General features: G+C 41.8%; 1 protein-coding gene across 3 annotated transcripts; it reads right to left on the bottom strand.

Annotated features, from left to right (window-relative positions):
* Window positions 1–2,257: 2,257 nt before the first annotated feature.
* Window positions 2,258–9,586, bottom strand: LOC147424845 (glyoxysomal fatty acid beta-oxidation multifunctional protein MFP-a-like). 3 transcript variants are annotated; one of them, XM_086500776.1, is made up of 18 exons: window positions 9,331–9,586; window positions 7,996–8,067; window positions 7,429–7,491; window positions 7,291–7,347; window positions 7,101–7,168; window positions 6,879–6,960; window positions 6,726–6,781; window positions 6,344–6,646; window positions 6,072–6,158; window positions 5,828–6,002; window positions 5,618–5,739; window positions 3,905–4,068; window positions 3,545–3,799; window positions 3,336–3,457; window positions 3,131–3,252; window positions 2,723–2,871; window positions 2,504–2,642; window positions 2,258–2,417 (listed from the first exon to the last, which is right to left on the bottom strand). In XM_086500776.1, the coding sequence occupies exons 1-18, from the start codon at window positions 9,422–9,424 to the stop codon at window positions 2,376–2,378; spliced, it is 2,172 nt and encodes a 723-aa protein (XP_086356902.1). In that variant the 5' UTR covers window positions 9,425–9,586; the 3' UTR covers window positions 2,258–2,375. The 3 variants fall into 3 exon arrangements, with proteins under 3 accessions (XP_086356902.1, XP_086356903.1, XP_086356904.1); XM_086500777.1 differs by lacking the exon at window positions 9,331–9,586 and adding an exon at window positions 8,615–8,636; XM_086500778.1 differs by lacking the exon at window positions 9,331–9,586 and adding an exon at window positions 8,299–8,453.
* Between the last annotated feature and the right edge of the window lie 7,839 nt (window positions 9,587–17,425).

The raw sequence follows: 17,425 nt of genomic DNA, 5'->3' as shown, positions 1-17,425 counted from the left end.
AGATGATAATGTGACCATCCCTAGAGAACTCCCATAGGTCATCATCCAAAATAGAAAGGGGGTCTGTCCTCTGTGGTGCATATACTAAAATATTCAGAGGGAAGTAGCAAATAGCAATGTAGAGGTTCTATCTGTCTCTGCCCTCAGTCTTAACCATATGTACCTAGCCTGCTCATCCCTGCGGGCTATATGTATCAATGGAGAGAGAGAGAGAGAGAGAGAGAGAGAGAGAGAGAGTCTTCTATGCTTGAGTGCATGCAATGGTGTATAAGTCCATCTTAATTCCTTTGTCATGTTGATGTTATCATCGTTAAGTAGATTAAACAATGATAATGTATAGCATAAAAACTTTAAACATTGATGTACATCCATTGGATAATTGATATCACATGATAGGAACATAAATCGAACAATGATCTTTTTGTGCTTTGAAGTAGAAGTTAGTTTCATAAGAATAAAGGCCACATTTTTTGTTTTTTTGCAACATGTGGGTCATATACTAGTATCTCACAACCCAACCCGTACCCACCATATTCTCTGGGAGTAACTTGGATGTTGTTGGAAATGGAGCTTAGGTCTTTATAAGCCCACCCTCTGACATGAGAAAATGGAGATGGGGTCATCTATGGACAACATGAGAGCCAACTGATGAGAACTGTAAATTCATGTAAACTCGGTAAAAAAGTTTCATTGGTGTCTTCTGGCTTGATCACTTCAACCAAACCGCCTATGTTAGTTGAAGTGTAAGCATTGGCTAATAGTATTGTAAATTTTAAACATTGTTGGCATACGAACAGGTTAGTGTAATTCAAAATGACAGTTGTTTCTGTTAACATTGTAAATTTAGACATCTATGTGGTTGGCATTTGTAAATTCAACATGGAGATCTATGATACAAATTTTGGCTAGAACTCAAAGCTCCAATCTCATGATCACCCCCGATCCCCCTTGTCAAATAGAGAGGATGATAGACCGACACATTCTACAATCCCCCTTAGCAAGCATCGTAACAAAAATAACCACGTTGATTTTGTATGCTAGTTGTATGTTCTATGTGGGGGGAAAGAATAAGAATTAACCAACTTCCAATTTTGTGTTAGCTAGTTTGTGCTTGAGCTTTCACCATGCAGACAAAAGTCAAGGCTATCTAAAACTGAAACACTTAGAATGCTTGTCACCTTTGGATTCCACTTGTGTTGCTAATATTCATGCTGAAACCCCAAGATGGTGTCATTAAAAACCCTTTTGGTACAATCAGTATGTCCATGCGTTACGCAAAGTTTTGCAAAATTGAAAGAGCTTGGAGCATTAGCTCTGTGAATTTGCAAATCTTGAATCTCTTCCATGAAATAGGAAATGTGGGAAAGCAACAGTCATGTGCAAGTTTCCAATCTCTTTCAAGCATGCACAAGTCATTACATGCATGATGCCTTTGCCTCCTGCCTTTTTGGACAAGATGGTGTGTTATATAGAAGGTAGTTACTCCTAAAGTTGTTTTTTGGTGGCATCATGCACCTTGCCCTCTGCATTTAGGCTTGGATAAGAACTACCGACTCGGATGATCTCTCTCTCTCTCTCTCTCTCACACACACATGGGCAATAGAGAAACACAAGATGACAAAGATTTCGCACTCAAAGTACTCGTAACCATGGAATGAAAAACAGTTAGGAATGAAACTCCCAAGTAATTGCCATCACCAGAAGACCAACTCTTCAACAAGAAGACGCAGATTACATACAAAATGTTCCATGTTTGAGAACATCGGAAAGTGCAAATCCAAAATATTTCCCTATCATAGACAGAACCAAACATTGCAAAGGCGCAGAGAGAGAAGAAGAGAGTTTTAACATCGTACGAAACTATCCCAAGAGACCTTAAAGATCTATCCGACGAGGAGTTGAACTCAAGACCTGTTATTCAAGAGGGAAATGGCATAACCAATCTACCACACTCGGGTGATAGAAAGGTTATACCATTTTCCTCTTTTTATTAGCGCACACACCCGAGAAGAAGAGAGTATTAACGTCGTAGGAAACTATCCCGAGAGAGAGAGAGAGAGAGAGAGTTTTGCAATGGCGTAGGAACAGACCTCCTAGGTCTAGCGAGTTTTGAACTTGAGACCTGTTACTCGAGAGGGAAATAACCAATCTACCACATGGGTTATGATAAGGTTATTCTGTTTTCCTCCTCATTCACACATACACCGAACACACCCATATGAGAGAGAGACACCCATATATGAGAGAGAGAGAGAGAGAGAGAGAGAGAGAGAGATTTATTTCCTGAAAGTAGAATCCTATTTACAAGAGGGAGCGGAACGTGCCCTGCTACCTACTCTCTCCACATGCTCCAGGGTTCATGATCTTCTCTCCTTTCAAAGCCTTGACTTCACCTTACTACTCTCAACAGGAGACCTCTGCCACCAAGAATCATAAAAATAAGTCTTAATAACCCCAAAGACAGATGACCCAACCAAAAGAACTGCCAAACCCAAAATCTTACCAGAGGTTGACCAGTTGCAGCACAATGTTCCAACCATGTGCATGGCTTGAAGAAATCGCCATAAGCTTTTGAAAGCTGATTTAACCTTGTAGCAATGCGCTTGGCGCCGATCAAATCTGCCCAAAAGACGATTCCACCTCTGCCAAAACCAAGAACTTGGAGCTCCAGTCTTGAAGAGTTTCCACTATAAGACACATCATAAAATATAAACACACTCACCGGTATGGAGGGAAACCCATGCCCATGACACTTGCTACGTCTAGGTCAGAAGCTTTAGATACCACTCCCTCCTCAAGGACCCTGCATGCCTCATTGACTACGGGGAAGAAGATTACTTCAATCACTTCCTCATCAGAAAGTACAATAGGCTGCAACAGTCGACGAAACAAACAAGGTGAACGGTCATGTTGGCATTCTAAAGAAAAGAATAAAAAGCACCAATTTGAGGTTTGGCTTTAAAAAAAAAACAATTAGAAAGCACCCATATGAGGTTCTTGAATGGAAAGCCCCATTTTACAAACTAAAATACCAAAGAAGATTTCAATCATCCAATGCTTCACATGAAAATTCCAAATGTATGCCTTATTCCCTTTCAATCCAAGTAGAAAACAAAACAGAGACAATTACCTTGTTATTTGGCATGACACCAGACAAACTTCTAGACTTGTCTAGGTACTTTCTCACTTCTGGGTCAGGCTTGGCCTTGCGTCGATCGTCATAAACATAAAATCCCTTGCGAGTCTTTTCACCTGTAAATAACAGCTTGATCTTGCAACTTGAGCACAAAGAAATGCTGAGCTAGCCTTGGAACCTTTTATCTCCTAATACTGACCTAGCCTTTTGTCCTCCATTAGGAGAGGGAAAAGCATGGATTTGTACACTCGATCTGGGTAGACCTCTAGGTAAGTCATTCCAGACGCTAGGCCGACTTCAAATCCCACCAGGTCTGCAAGCCTGTGCATTTAAACATAATTCTCTAAAATATTTTAAAAGTACCATTAATAATTAATTTAGAAACCTGACATTCATCAAAAGATCTACCTAAATGGTCCCATGGGCATGCCAAAACCAGCAACGATCCGATCAATCCGGTAGACATCAAGACCCAGATCTACCAGTAGTAGCGATGCTTGCGTATATGGGAAAAACGTGCGGTTGACAGCAAAACCAGGGCAATTGCCAACAACTACGGGTACTTTCTTTATTTTTTTCCCAAAATCAAGCAAATCAATAAGCACTTGAGGAGCTGTGTTGCTTGTCCGTATAATCTCAAACAGAGGCATCACATGAGCAGGGCTGTTCGATCAAATACAACCTTTAGAAGCCAGACTGCGACAGTCTATTTTTTTATGAAAAACATGCTCTTTATACTACCGAGGCAGATAGGAGACGAGGAACAACCTGAAAAAGTGAGCTCCAGCAACTCGATCCCTTGCTGTGATCTTTTCGCCAATCAGATTTAGATCAATCGTAGATGTATTGGAAGCTAATACACAGGTCGGTGGGCATATTTTCTCCAGGTCACTGAAAATCTGTTGTTTCAGTGGAAGCTTTTCGATAACAGCCTGCATTCAAATGAAACCCAATGAAGCCCCTTTTGGTGGTTCCATGCTACAAGAGGAAATTTGTGGTGAGAAAACTAATAAAGGCAAACTCCATCGCTAACTCGATTGAGGGAAAGCCAAACAACAAAAAGAAAAAAAAATAGCCCATACAAATCAAGAACAAATCTTCACAAAATGGCAGAGCAGCCTGTCATCCTTTCCTTATTGGGCCTCCAAAGAGGGGGTTTAGGGATCAGCGAATCAAGGAGCAGAAAATCAAAACAGCTCACCTTTTGAAGAAAAAGTAGGGATTTTGTAACAAACTGCTGATGTGTCAAAGCCTAAAGAATGGAGCCAACTTACAGATGCCGGCCGAGGGGCCTAAACCCTAAGAGAACCAAGTAATAGAAGAAGTCCTACCAACTTATGGGGACCCCGTCCGATGGGGCCCCAAGTGACATAAAGGATTTAAATAAAACAGGACCCGCACACACGCGAACTAATGACGTGGCAGATTTCCGAAAATTGCGCTGGCATGGTGACATGGCAGGCTGTACGGATTTCCGCGTTTTGCGCTAGCTGATGATGTAGCAGCTACACGGATTTCCGTAATTACGCTGGCAGCTTTTGGCATTGCTTTTTGGACCAGATGCTTTTGAATTTGAAGGCTTTCATTGTAATTGCTTTTTAGGCCAAGGGCCTTTAAATATGAGGTTACGGCTCATTCTCTGGCATGCTTCCTGGCGAAGGTGTAGAGTCTGGAGTACCGGCTTGTACTGTGTTGATGCAATATAAAGAAATACCGAAAGGGGCGCCAAGGTTTGGGGCCAATACTCTCTGGGGTGGATTCCGCCACTCCGTGTCGAGTGTCGACTCTCTCTCACTTCAATTGTTATTGAAGTGCTAAAAGTTTGTTCAGTCATTTCTTTTCTATTGGCACGTGGTGCCCGTCTTGTGACAGATTCTCACATTTATGAAGAAATAAGGTTACTTTCCTAAGGCCCCTATCACACTAGGACAAGCAAAACGTGACCCTGCGGAGATGGGGGGTGCCCATTGGCTGCGCAAAAAGCAAACTTGCACGTTGTCAGAGGGCCGGCCTAACCTGCCAGGCCAACTTTCCTTGACCCTGGCCATCCTCAAAAAGTTGAGGTGAGAAGCGGGTTGATAGGTTTCGAGCTCTGACACTCAGGGTGAGAAACGGAGAGATTATCACTTGGCTACGCACGTTTCGTTGTGAGTGTGGCTCATATTTTGTAAATATCCCAGTGCGACACGATGAGGCAACACCCCATCCTAAAAGAAAGTGGCCAGGTGGCCCAGTGTGACAGGGGCCTAATATGATGATGAGGGCATGATTTAAGATCTAAATGCAACCTAAAGAGAGTGCTAGGGTTGGATTATGAAAAACCTAATTAGGGTTAGGGTTTGGGGTCGACTAAAGGAAAGCCAAATAACAAAATTTATAAAATGAGCTCCTACATATCGAGAACCAATCTTCACAAAACGGCAGAGCAGTCTATCATCCTCACATACTAAGGAACAACAAACTGTCATCAATCTGTCATACCTCGATCACAATATCAGCATCTTTGAAGTCATTATAATCCAGGGTTCCTTTCAGTAAAGCCAATGTTTTCTTAAATTTCTCCTCACTCATCTTGCCCTTTTTGACCCTGCTCTGAAGATTTGCTGCAGCAGGATTTCAAAACATGGCTTAATTAAAAAACGAAAAAAAATTATACGTCATAGCCAAGTCATCATAAACATTTTTAACTACCTTTTACTCTATCGATTCCAGCTTGCAAGAAATCAGCATTTACTTCCTTAATTGCAACTTGAATGCCATTCAAAATGCATGCCGTTGCAATTCCGGAGCCCATAAGCCCACCTCCTACAACGCCCACTTTCCTTGCTGACCTTGGCTTCAGCCCTCGATCTGTGATGCCCTTGACCTATAACGCAACAAAAAGTGTGAAGCATTCACCAGATTACCTTCACAACTTTTGCACATGACATTTTACCTTTGCTGTGGCTCTTTGGGCAAAGAAAACATGCACCAGCGATTTTGCTGTATCAGAAAATACGCATTCTTTGAAGACTTCACCTTCCTGCAAAACCAACACTGCAGATTAGCATTGCATACGGACTGCAAGACATATACAAAACACAGCAACAAGCAAGCAGTAAGATACCCACAAAGGCCGCCTCTGCTCAATCAATTTATGACAATTCTAAGTAACTACAGTTGTGCAGCTAAAACTTGATGATTGTAGCAAAAAGAACATGTAAATACCTTATAAAGCCCCGCAAGTCCACCAGATACAATGCCCTCCTCTACTGCATCCAAGCACTTTAGAGGGTGAGAAAGGTTCGGCGCCCTTATCATCGTCTGCTCCCTAGCAAACTTAAGAATCTCTCGGGCTTCTCCTAAAGGCTCCAACTGGTCTGTCTTGTGGAGTGTAATAGTCCATGGTTTCTGAAAGCTTGCGATGGCCAAGGCCCATTGCCTGGCTGCTGGGAGGAGCTCTTTGGCAGGCACAATAGCATCAACAAGTCCCAGCTCCTTAGCTTCCTCTGAGCTTACAGGCTTTGATGTCTGTCAAAAGCATAAGACAGAATTGACACTTGTCCCCAAGCACTTTCCAACCTGTTGAAAACATGCATTATGCAAATACCAGCATCATTTCAATTGCTTTCGATAACCCCACAAGTCGAGGCAAACGCTGAGTACCTGCAACAGGAATGTAAGCAATAAATATTAAGAAACTTCATATGTATAAATCAGTATGCTAGTAAGAATATGGGATGACCAAGAATCTATCCAGTACCTCCACCTCCCGGAATGACACCTAATTGAAGTTCAGGTAGCCCAAGTTGTGCCTTAGGTGCGGCAACCCGTGCATGACAGCACTGCATCACAAAATTGAAGTCATCTGTTTAGACAGTACTTAACACACAACCTCTATTAATAGCTGTTGAGAACAAAATTATATGCAACCAATCTGAATTACTCTATTAGAAAATTGCAACGAGGATTTTTTCTGATTTACCATAGCCAACTCTAAACCACCACCTAGCGCAAGTCCCTGAATAGCTGCAACTGAAGGCTTCCTGGCTCCTGCATTTGCATAAAGAATTAAAAAGGATCCGACCTGTACATATTGTGCCTTCACATGTAGCAAATCCATATGGCTTGACCCCATAAATGACTCTCAAAAGTACTCGGATATGCATTTTTACCTTCAATTAAGATGGTTTTAAGATCCACTGAAACCCACGATATCTGTGAAAGATCACCTGTATGAAGAAGGTACTAATTTCACATTAGAAACCCTCGTCCACGACATTCGCAAAGCATGCATATTAACAGTAGCGCACCATTCTTTTGTATTGCTTCCATTGATATAATATCAAAACCTCCAGAAAACTTGTCACCAGCACCTGAAAACATTCGAGAGGAGGTAAAATGCTAAACCGCAGCTTCCCACCTCTTTCAAAAAAAAAGGCAAAATTTTTTAGTGTTTACACCATCTAACCCCACAGAAAATCTCTCAAATGTTGCTTTTACTTGTTGCCAACCCAACCAGCCTCTTAAGTGCTCAAACATCCTTGAAGTATGTTTGCTTTTTTGTGTGCTGCCAACAAGCCTCTCAGTCCTCAAATGCTATCAAAACTTCAACAAGAAACCAATAGGCCACATTCATGGTGGTTCCTAATGGTTAACTATAATGGAAGATAGCCCAGATTCTTTATCACAGCATACGCAATGACTTGCTGAAAGGTCTCACTAAACTACTAAATTTCTGCACATCGATTTGAGATTAGCCGCATCATCGATCAATATAAAAACATCAATAAAGTCTCATCAGATACCCGGGTATCCCATTCCAAAAAAACATATAATGATAAAACAAGTTACAAGCTTTCTGAGAGAAATAACATTACCCGTTATGACGATCGCCTTTACATCATCCCTTTTTAATGCTTCTTCATACTTCTCCTTCAAGCCCCAAAATACTGACAAGAAAAGTTCCAGCTTTGTGAATATTATGTACTCTTACATTAAAGACCAAACAAAAATAAAGAGACTAACATATGAGATCCTAAAAAAGAGCTTCAGTCTTTCAATATATGACGCAACTTTAGGCATGTTTCCTAGTTCTCTCTTTTCCCTTTCTTTTATTTTTTATTTTTTCCATTCAAGGGTTGTGGATCAGCATAAAGAGAGAAGCATCAAAAGGCCTATACCAAGCAAAGGTGACCGACTTCAACTGTTGAATACTGGTGTGAATGAGCTGCTAGAGAAGGGCATGACAAAGAAGAGGGCAGCATTGTAGGCCAGACATTTTGGAGGCCCTTCCAAAAAAGGAAGAGCATTGAGTGTGGCCGGTGGTCAAATCGCTTTGAGGGCGAATCCAAAATGCCAGAAAAAGCTAACAGCGTCACTTTTTGATGTATGTGCGTGGAGGTGTGATAAAGGGCCTCTGAAACTGCCATTATCTGGTGTATATGACGACCCTCTAAGCTACCACTAGCGATCCATGAAATGGATATATGTGTGTACCACGCATACATCATGCTGCTTAACATGAGGCATCAGTAAACCTTGGTCCTTAGCTTGGCATTGGCATCCCAGAAACTCTTTACTACCAGATATTGCACACCGTTTCCACACCAAAGATAAGTGCGCCTCTTTGCTAAAAAGGTGCGTCTTTGCTAAAGAAAAGTGTGTGTGTGTGTGTGTGCGCGTGCGCGCGCGCGTGCATTTACAAAAAAAAAGTGTGTGTGCACGGTGCACCCCCACCGCAAGCACACAAACGTCCCCAGCTATTGAGATGTCGCACAACTGTGTGCCAGACACACGCACGCCCGTACGCGTCTGTCTTTGTGTCTGTCTGTGTGTGTGTGTGTGTGCGTGCGCGCGCATGCATAGGTGTGGGTGGGTGTGCACGCAAGTGTGTGTGTGTGTGTGGGTGGGTTTTTTTTTTGGGGGGGGGGGGGGGGGGGGGGGGGGGGGGGGGTTTGGGTGTGGGTGTGTGTGGGGTGGGTTGTGGATGGGTGTTTACTGCTCACACAAATTACAAACTCCCCTCACTCCCACACCAGCACACAAGAACAAAAAGACGCTTCTTTGCTTAATTGATCTGTGTTCCACGTCAAACAAACTGTCAATGTAAACTATGACAAAGCTACGGTAATCAACGACTACTTTGCAATTTGCAATTCCAAGAATCGGCCCAAATAGAGCAGAAACCTTGCAAAAGAAGAACGGAGATCCACCTGGAATTGCAAGGGAGTTAACAGGCGGGTTGCAGATGGTGATGACAGCGACACCATCGGGACAGACCTCGAGCTCGACGTGTCCCCTCTCCATAGCTAAGATGAGGGAGATTCCTTATTGCTGTCGCGATAGAAAAATTTATCTGCGCTAGCGTCCGACTTGTACTTGAAGGCAGTACGGCGATCTGTGTGTAGGTGTGTATGCGCGCGCGAGGGGGGGGGGGGGGAGCTCGCAAAATCAGTGCGCGCCGTGTGCAAAATCGGGGAGAGGAATGAGGCAGATATCGCAAAATTAGACGGGACATAGCATTTTAATCCCACCCTTTGACATCATCAATGACTATATGAGAGAGAGAGAGAGAGAGAGAGAGAGAGAGTGTTGGGGGGGGGGAAGGGGCTTGTTTATCAAAAAGTAAGAAAAAAATTACAAACAAATCGAGTGAGATACCTCAACCACATTGTGCTCTCAAGAGAGAGAGAGAGAGAGAGAGAGTGTTGGGGCGGGGGGAAGGGGCTTGTTTATCAAAAAGTAAGAAAAAATTTACAAACAAATCGAGTGAGATACCTCAACCACATTGTGCTCTCAACAAGCGGTTGGCAAGAGCAAGGCTGTGGCATGTTGGTTGGCTAGAGCTCACGAAGCTTGAGCACATCAGGGCCTCTACCAAGGGAGCAACAATGGAGAAGAACCCACTAGACATGTGGAGGGAGAACCTAGCCAGCAGAGGTAGGGCTTGAACTTTTTCAGCCAACCAACCAACTATCCACCAACCATTGAAAAGGCTTGCCACATCAACAGATGCCCCTGGGAGAAGTTGGCTAGCGTACTGGAGCACCCCCTATGTGCTCATGGAGAGAGAGAGAGAGAGAGAGAGAGAGAGAGAGAGAGAGAGAGAGAAGATAAGTTTTATCTATGAGATAACCAATTACCACACTTGGGTAGTAGAAATGTTAATTCATTTCCTATTCTTATTCACACCACACCCCCCCCAAAAATGTCGTAGGAGAGAAACAGAGAGATGGCGCTTCCTTATCGAACAATTTGCACATGAGATGAAGGCATTAGGAAAAACACAACATCCAAAAAAAAGTGGGGATTTACCATCCAAGCCTCTTGCTACACAAGTTCACTCTGGTATTTTATGTCGTGGGCTGTATAAGCTCAGTTTGTATGATAAGTGTGGGTAGAATATTGCAAATTCTGTTGTGGATTTAAAGGCTGTTTCAGTTGGAAAACTTTGGCATGCACGTTTTGGGCATCTGAATTTTTCCAGTTTGCTGTGTTTGCAGAAATCTGATATTGTTGCTTCTTTGCCGCCTCTTGAAGCACATGGCAAACGTGTTTGTGAAGGCTGTATTTTGGGTAAGATGCAACGTTCGAAGTTTCCAAAGGATCGTTTGGTTGGGGACACATGCAGGTTGCAGCTTGTGCATAGTGATGTTTGTGGGCCCATGCAAACTTTGTCCTTGGGCAATTGCCTTTCCTTTGTGACTTTCATTGATGATTACTCTAGGCATGCATGGGTGTATCCGCTTAAAGCGAAGTCCGAAGTGTTTATGAGCTTCAAACAATTTTTGGCTATGGCTGAAAATGTAATATGGACACCCTTCGTTCAGATCGAGAGGGGGAGTATATGTCTCATAAAATTAATGCATTTTCTGGCTAGTCGTGGGATAAACCACCAACGTACAGTGTTGTATATGCCTCACCAAAATGGTGTTGATGAGAGGAAAACATGTCACTTACGAAAATGGCATGAGGTATGGTCAAAAGTCAAGCTTTGTCACATTTGTTTTGGCTTGAGGCCATCATGTGTGCCACTTATGTACTTAACAGGTGTCCTACGGAATCTTTGTAGTCTATGACTCCATATGAAGCATGGCATGATAGAAAGCCTTACATGCGTGTCTTTGATTGTTCGGCATATGCTTTGGTGCCACAAATGCAACGCAAAAAATTGGATGATAAGGTTGTCAATTGTATTTTGTTGGCTATAGTGCTGAAAGCAAAGGTTATAGATTGTACCATTTGCAAACAAAGTGTTTTTCACGGTATGTTGTGTTTGTGGAAGATTCTGTTCAGCCCTTGCTATCATATACTAGAGACAGTAATGTAAGCTCAAAGGACATTTATGACAATTTGTTGCCTCTTTTCAGTGGTGGAAGTTCGAATGTAAATTCAAATGAGGCAAATGTACAGCCTATGGGGGTTTCAAAAAATGTTACTGATCAGCCTATTACTGATGCAGATGTACATGATGTACTTGATGAGGAAAGGACTGAGAATGAGCAGGCTAGAGGTATGCCAAAATGGTTGGTGCATACTTTGCATGATAGTAAATTGGATGCACCTTTGTATAGTCGTACTCGTTCAAGTTCTCACTAGGCATCTTATGCATGAGATTGTTATGCTTTGGTTGTGTCTAGCTTATGTAATGTTGAGGAGCCTCTGTCTTTTGATGAAGCACAGAATTCAAAAAATTGGATGGATGCCATGCAATCAGAATATGATGCACTTATAGAAAATGACACATGGACTTTATGTGATTTGCCTCCTGGCAAAAAGGCCATTGCTACAAAGTGGGTTTACAAGTTAAAACGCAAGTCTGATGGTGAAATTGATCGCTATAAGGCTAGACTTGTTGCAAAGGGTTATGTACAATAGAAAGGCATAGATTATGAAGAAAATTTTTCTCCCACTTGTCGTATGACTATTGTGCATTTTCTATGTGCATTGGCAACTCATTTTGGTTGGGATGTACATCAGTCAGACATTGTTACTGCTTTCTTGAATGGTGATATATTTGAGGAAGTTTAACGCAGCCTCGCGGTTTTGTCAAGAAAGGATAAGGGATAAAGTGTGCAAATGTAAAAAAGCTTTGTATGGGTTGAAGCAATCTCCTCGTGCTTGGTATGAGAAATCTGATACTCATTTGGTCCAACGAGGCTTTTATAACTGTCCAACAGAAAGCACATTGTACAACAAGTGTGAGGGTGATGTACTTCTCATTGTCGCTCTCTATGTAGATGATTTGCTGATCACTGGACCAAATGAGAGACATATTGTTGAATTTAAGACTGATTTGAATGCTACTTTCAAGATGAAAGATTTGGGGTTGTTGCATCATTACTTGGGTATACAGTTTAAGCATTTTGATGTGGTATTGCTTTGTGTTAGACAAGTTACATACATACATTGCTATGTAAGTTTGGACTTGAGGATTGCAAACCTATTGCCACTCCCATGGAAACAAATTTGAAATTGAGTCTTCATGATGCTGGTGATCCTGCCAATGTCACTCGTTACCAAACTACTGTTGGATGCCCCATTTATATATGCAACACGAGGCCGAATATTTAGTTTGCGTCTCAAAGGTCAACAGATTTATGCATAGCCCAGGGTCTAAGCACTAGCAGGCTGTCAAGAGGATTTTTTGCTACTTTAGTGGCACTTTACATCTTGGCTTGTTTTACCCCAAGGGGGGATCCTTGCCGCTAGATTTACATGCTTTTTGGGACTCAGATTGAGCTGGTTATTTTGAAACGCGAGTGTCCACGAGTGGTTTTTGTTTCATGCTCGACAGTTCATGCATATCATGGTTGAGCAAGAAGCAACCTAATGTGGCCACTTCCAGTTGTGAGATTGAGTACATGGAAGTCTTCACAACTACGATTGAATGTGTATGGCTTAGACGCCTTATGGCTGATTTGGGTGTTGGACAAGACACTGCCAACACTATCTACACTGACAGTCAAAGCGCATTGGCAGTTGCGAGGAACCCAATTTTCATGCTCGCACAAAGCACATTGAGGTGCATTACCACTATGTCATGGAGAGGCTCTCAGCAGAAGAGATCAACTTGGCTTATGTGCCAACACATGACAACCTTGTAGATCTTTTCACAAAGGCATTGTCTCGTGAGAAGTTTGAAGCTCTCGCAAAGCATTGGGCTTACTCCCCTTTGTGGATTGATCGTGTCCTCACAAGGCAAGGCACTTCCTTATACTCTATGTGCCAGCTCTCGTTCACCGCGTCACTCCCAGGGGGGATTTGTTACCATATACATGTGGTAGTGATGTGTGTGAACACACTTAGGACCACCAGGGCATTTTTTTCCCTCACTAGGATGTCCCCCCCCCCCCCCCCCCCCCCCCCCCCCCCCCCATGCATTGTATATACGCCCATCACTCTAGGGCTATCTTATCTTTCCATTACACACTAAGTAATACACTCTCTGTTGTGTGCCTCGAGCTTCCTTCGTCTTCTCCAAGCTGTGTGTGTTTCCCTGCAACCCTAATTCCAACACTTGGTGCGAGAATGGAACAATGGTTACCTCACAACTACTAATGTGTTATGTTCGTCTTTGAAGAGAGTGACGGGAGCGGGGAACCCGAAATAGTCATAAGGTATACAAGTCAATTATACTCAGGTGTAGCAAAGTATGTTGCTTTGCAAACATTAGGACTATGAGTGGAGGAAGTTCAAGATATTTTCAAGTTGCTTTCAGACAGTAATATGCAAGAGGGATACATCTTTACTGTGAAGATTAAAATAGAGCATCTTGCACTTGCCCTAACTTTGTACAACGAGGAGAACACACTAAGTAATACACTCTCTGTTGTGTGCCTCGAGCTTCCTTCGTCTTCTCCAAGCTGTGTGTGTTTCCCTGCAACCCTAATTCCAACACTTGGTGCGAGAATGGAACAATGGTTACCTCACAACTACTAATGTGTTATGTTCGTCTTTGAAGAGAGTGACGGGAGCGGGGAACCCGAAATAGTCATAAGGTATACAAGTCAATTATACTCAGGTGTAGCAAAGTATGTTGCTTTGCAAACATTAGGACTATGAGTGGAGGAAGTTCAAGATATTTTCAAGTTGCTTTCAGACAATAATATGCAAGAGGGACACATCTTTACTGTGAAGATTAAAATAGAGCATCTTGCACTTGCCCTAACTTTGTACAACGAGGAGAGCAAGAGGGACACATCTTTACTGTGAAGATTAAAATAGAGCATCTTGCACTTGCCCTAACTTTGTACAACGAGGAGAGCAAGGATATCCTTATCTTGCTTTTATGTTTCTTCGTGTGCTAAGCTTAAGCCATAAGAAGCATATATTCATTCATCAACCTATCCTTTGAGTTGACGAGGTTCACAATGCCTCAACTGATATAGGACCTACCCTTCTCTAGAGCAGTGGACTACATGTTGCCCACGAAACTACAATTGGCTTCAGCTATGTTTTGATTCTTTTTTTGGAATTAAATCTATGAAGATGGCTCTTTAATTTGATCGAGTCTTGCATTGTCCACTCTTTCAATTAATTATGAGATTTCTAAACTTATTTTGGGTTAATATACATTTTGGTTTAGAAAAAAGAGCTCATATGGGGTGAAAAAGCACTCGCTAGAAAAAGCTTGCCTAAAAAAAAAACCCTCTTGACTGGCTTTTTTGAATCTTAAGCGATACAATTGTAAGCTAGGATGCACTTGTCCTTGGAATACTTGCTCTTGAATGTTTGGTTTGTTGACGTTCTGCTTGGAGTGCTTGGCATGTGCTAATGCAGCATTTTGTGAAGACAGTGGAGATTTTAGCCTTATGGGCCTATGATGTGGTTAGAGTAGACACTATTTGACATTCCATTTGAATTGCTTGGCATGTGCTAATGCAACATTTTGTGAACACAATCATCATAGCCTTATGGGCTATGATGTGCTTAGAGTAGACACACTATTTGGCAGCAATAAGTGAACAAGAATCACGCGATATTTAAATTAGAATGGAATGCTATCATGACATGGGGTGGATATGGATTTATGCCTTTGGTTTGCCCCTCCACCTTGTAGATATTTATAAGCTTTGTGTCCATGGCATTGGTATGAGAGGAGTTAAGATTTGGTCATAAATCTTGGGCTCTAGTATCGAGATGACATTTGCAATAGCTGAGGTGTTTAGAGAGAGAGAGAGAGAGAGAGAGAGAGAGAGAGAGAGAGAGAGAGAGAGTGCGATACAGTGGAACAAGGTTGGGTATTCTTTCCCCCCAAGCCCCCCAAGTTCTTCTCACTTATTCTTTGGCTTGTCTGTAGCCATGAGATTGTTGATAGGAAATTACGATAATGGTCACGTCAAGATAGAAAAAAATGTGAAACTTGATGTCAAAGTTGGCAGTCTTAATACTCAAGATAAGTAAAAAATGGATGCACATCGATTGCTTAGGGATCTCTTAGTTTCAAATAAGAACCTTTGCATGCAAGTTGCATGCCACCTTGGAGAATATTGTTGCTTAGGTACAACTTCTTGTGCAACAACAATGCACGAAGTGCATGAGGCATCACATTTAGCATTACAATCACCGGTTTTATTTTGATCAAGAGGTGCCTACATCGAGGGGGGCTAATTGTTATGGATTACCCCCTCCCTCCTTTCACTAACTGCAATTCAAAAGGGTGCAGTTAGGAATGGGCTTCTTATCCCCCCTTCCTTTTTGCATTGTGAGATTGTCAAATCAAATTCTTTTTTGTTTAATCCTACAATTACACCGTCGTGAGTGGAAGATACCTAAACATAATACATTTTCCAATTGGAATACCTTTTTTGCTTTTTAAAACAAGCCTCTGAGAAGAAGAGAGTTAGCAATCCTTGGGAAATGGAAGAACTCAAATGAGTGGAACAAAGTAATTGGCACCGTAGATACCGGTCTTCAAGGATAAGGACGTGGCTTTCTTGGGGTGGCTCCCTTGTTAGCCGATGTTTGGTCTATTGGAGATGTCATGGCTCGACACGAGCATGATAAGAATCTGTAATTTTTTGGGTTTGTCAATATAATCCACTCACCATTGTGAGTTTTGCTATTAAAAAAAGAAGAAGAAGAAGAGAGTTAGCAATACATTTGATATGTTAATATTTCGTATACTGATTGGACCTACCTTTCTAGCGAGAAGCACTGGAATCTTTCTTTTTTGTTTTAAGATTTTTAAAAGGTCCTTTCATTTCATAGCCTTACGTAACTTGATTTCCTTTCATTTTATTGAATGCCAACGTGAACCTTTACCTTGTACTATTTTATTTAAATTTTTTCATTTGGACGAGAGGAAGAGCATATGATTGTTGCTTGATTGCACATAAAAATTGAAATACTAGTTAGTAGCAGCAGTATGTCCAAATTTGAAGGATTTTTGAACTATTTCTTGTATATTTTGCCGGTTTTTCTTCTCCTTACCATCACTTGCAACCGGCTAATCTTGATTTTCAACCGGCTCAAGGCTAAGTTGAGGGACACCTTTTCCAAACGCTGAGTGGGACAAAAGACAAGTTCCAAATTTGTAATTTCACTTACAAAAGCATGTTCATGATTGACTACAAGCTTGGCATTTTGAAACCTTCCTTTGCTTTGCTAAATTTTGAAAGCATATTCTTTGTTCGTACCCTTGGAAAATAATGACATGTTTGTCTTATTAGATGCTCTAAAAATTTGGAGCCTCAAACGTAAATCAAACTTAAGATAATTTATCACAACCCACTCAGTTGAGTGAGTGAGTAAAGCAAAAAAAAAAAGGGTAATTAATTGTGTCAAAGTAATCCTCCACAAGTTTCCCTATTTCTGTTATCCTAAATGCCCTATTCCTTGTGTTGTCCTAAAGGGAGGTCTTATAGGCCCAACATTTTGGAGGGCCTTCCAAAAGGAGGGCCTTTTTAAACCCATGCCATTGTCCCATGCTACAGACACAAGACCTACAAACCATCTGCACTACAAGCAATACAAGAATATCATACCAAATTTGGACCCAACTTGGATTCTTTTGACCCACTCTCCTTGACCAAGTGGTGCATCTAGAGCAAGGTGGTTGAAGCATCCTCTAGATTGAAGGAAAATCCAAGTAGCGGCACCAATTGACAATGCCATCATCTATACTATATATAATTGAGCTTAAAATTTTCAAGGAAGGAGAGGGCATCCATTTGTCACTCTCTCTTTCATTTCAAAGACCTCAAGAAACATTTGGTTTGAAATTTAAAAGTGAAGGGTAAGTTCGAAGTCATTTGGTTTAAAATGTAAAAGTGAAGGGTAAGTAGCAAGTCCTGTGAACTTTGT

Source organism: Adiantum capillus-veneris, chromosome 25 (genome assembly GCF_014529385.1).
Source record: "Adiantum capillus-veneris isolate H3 chromosome 25, ASM1452938v2, whole genome shotgun sequence".
NCBI classification, from domain to species: domain Eukaryota; kingdom Viridiplantae; phylum Streptophyta; class Polypodiopsida; order Polypodiales; family Pteridaceae; genus Adiantum; species Adiantum capillus-veneris.
This window is presented reverse-complemented; position numbering and strand designations above follow the sequence as displayed.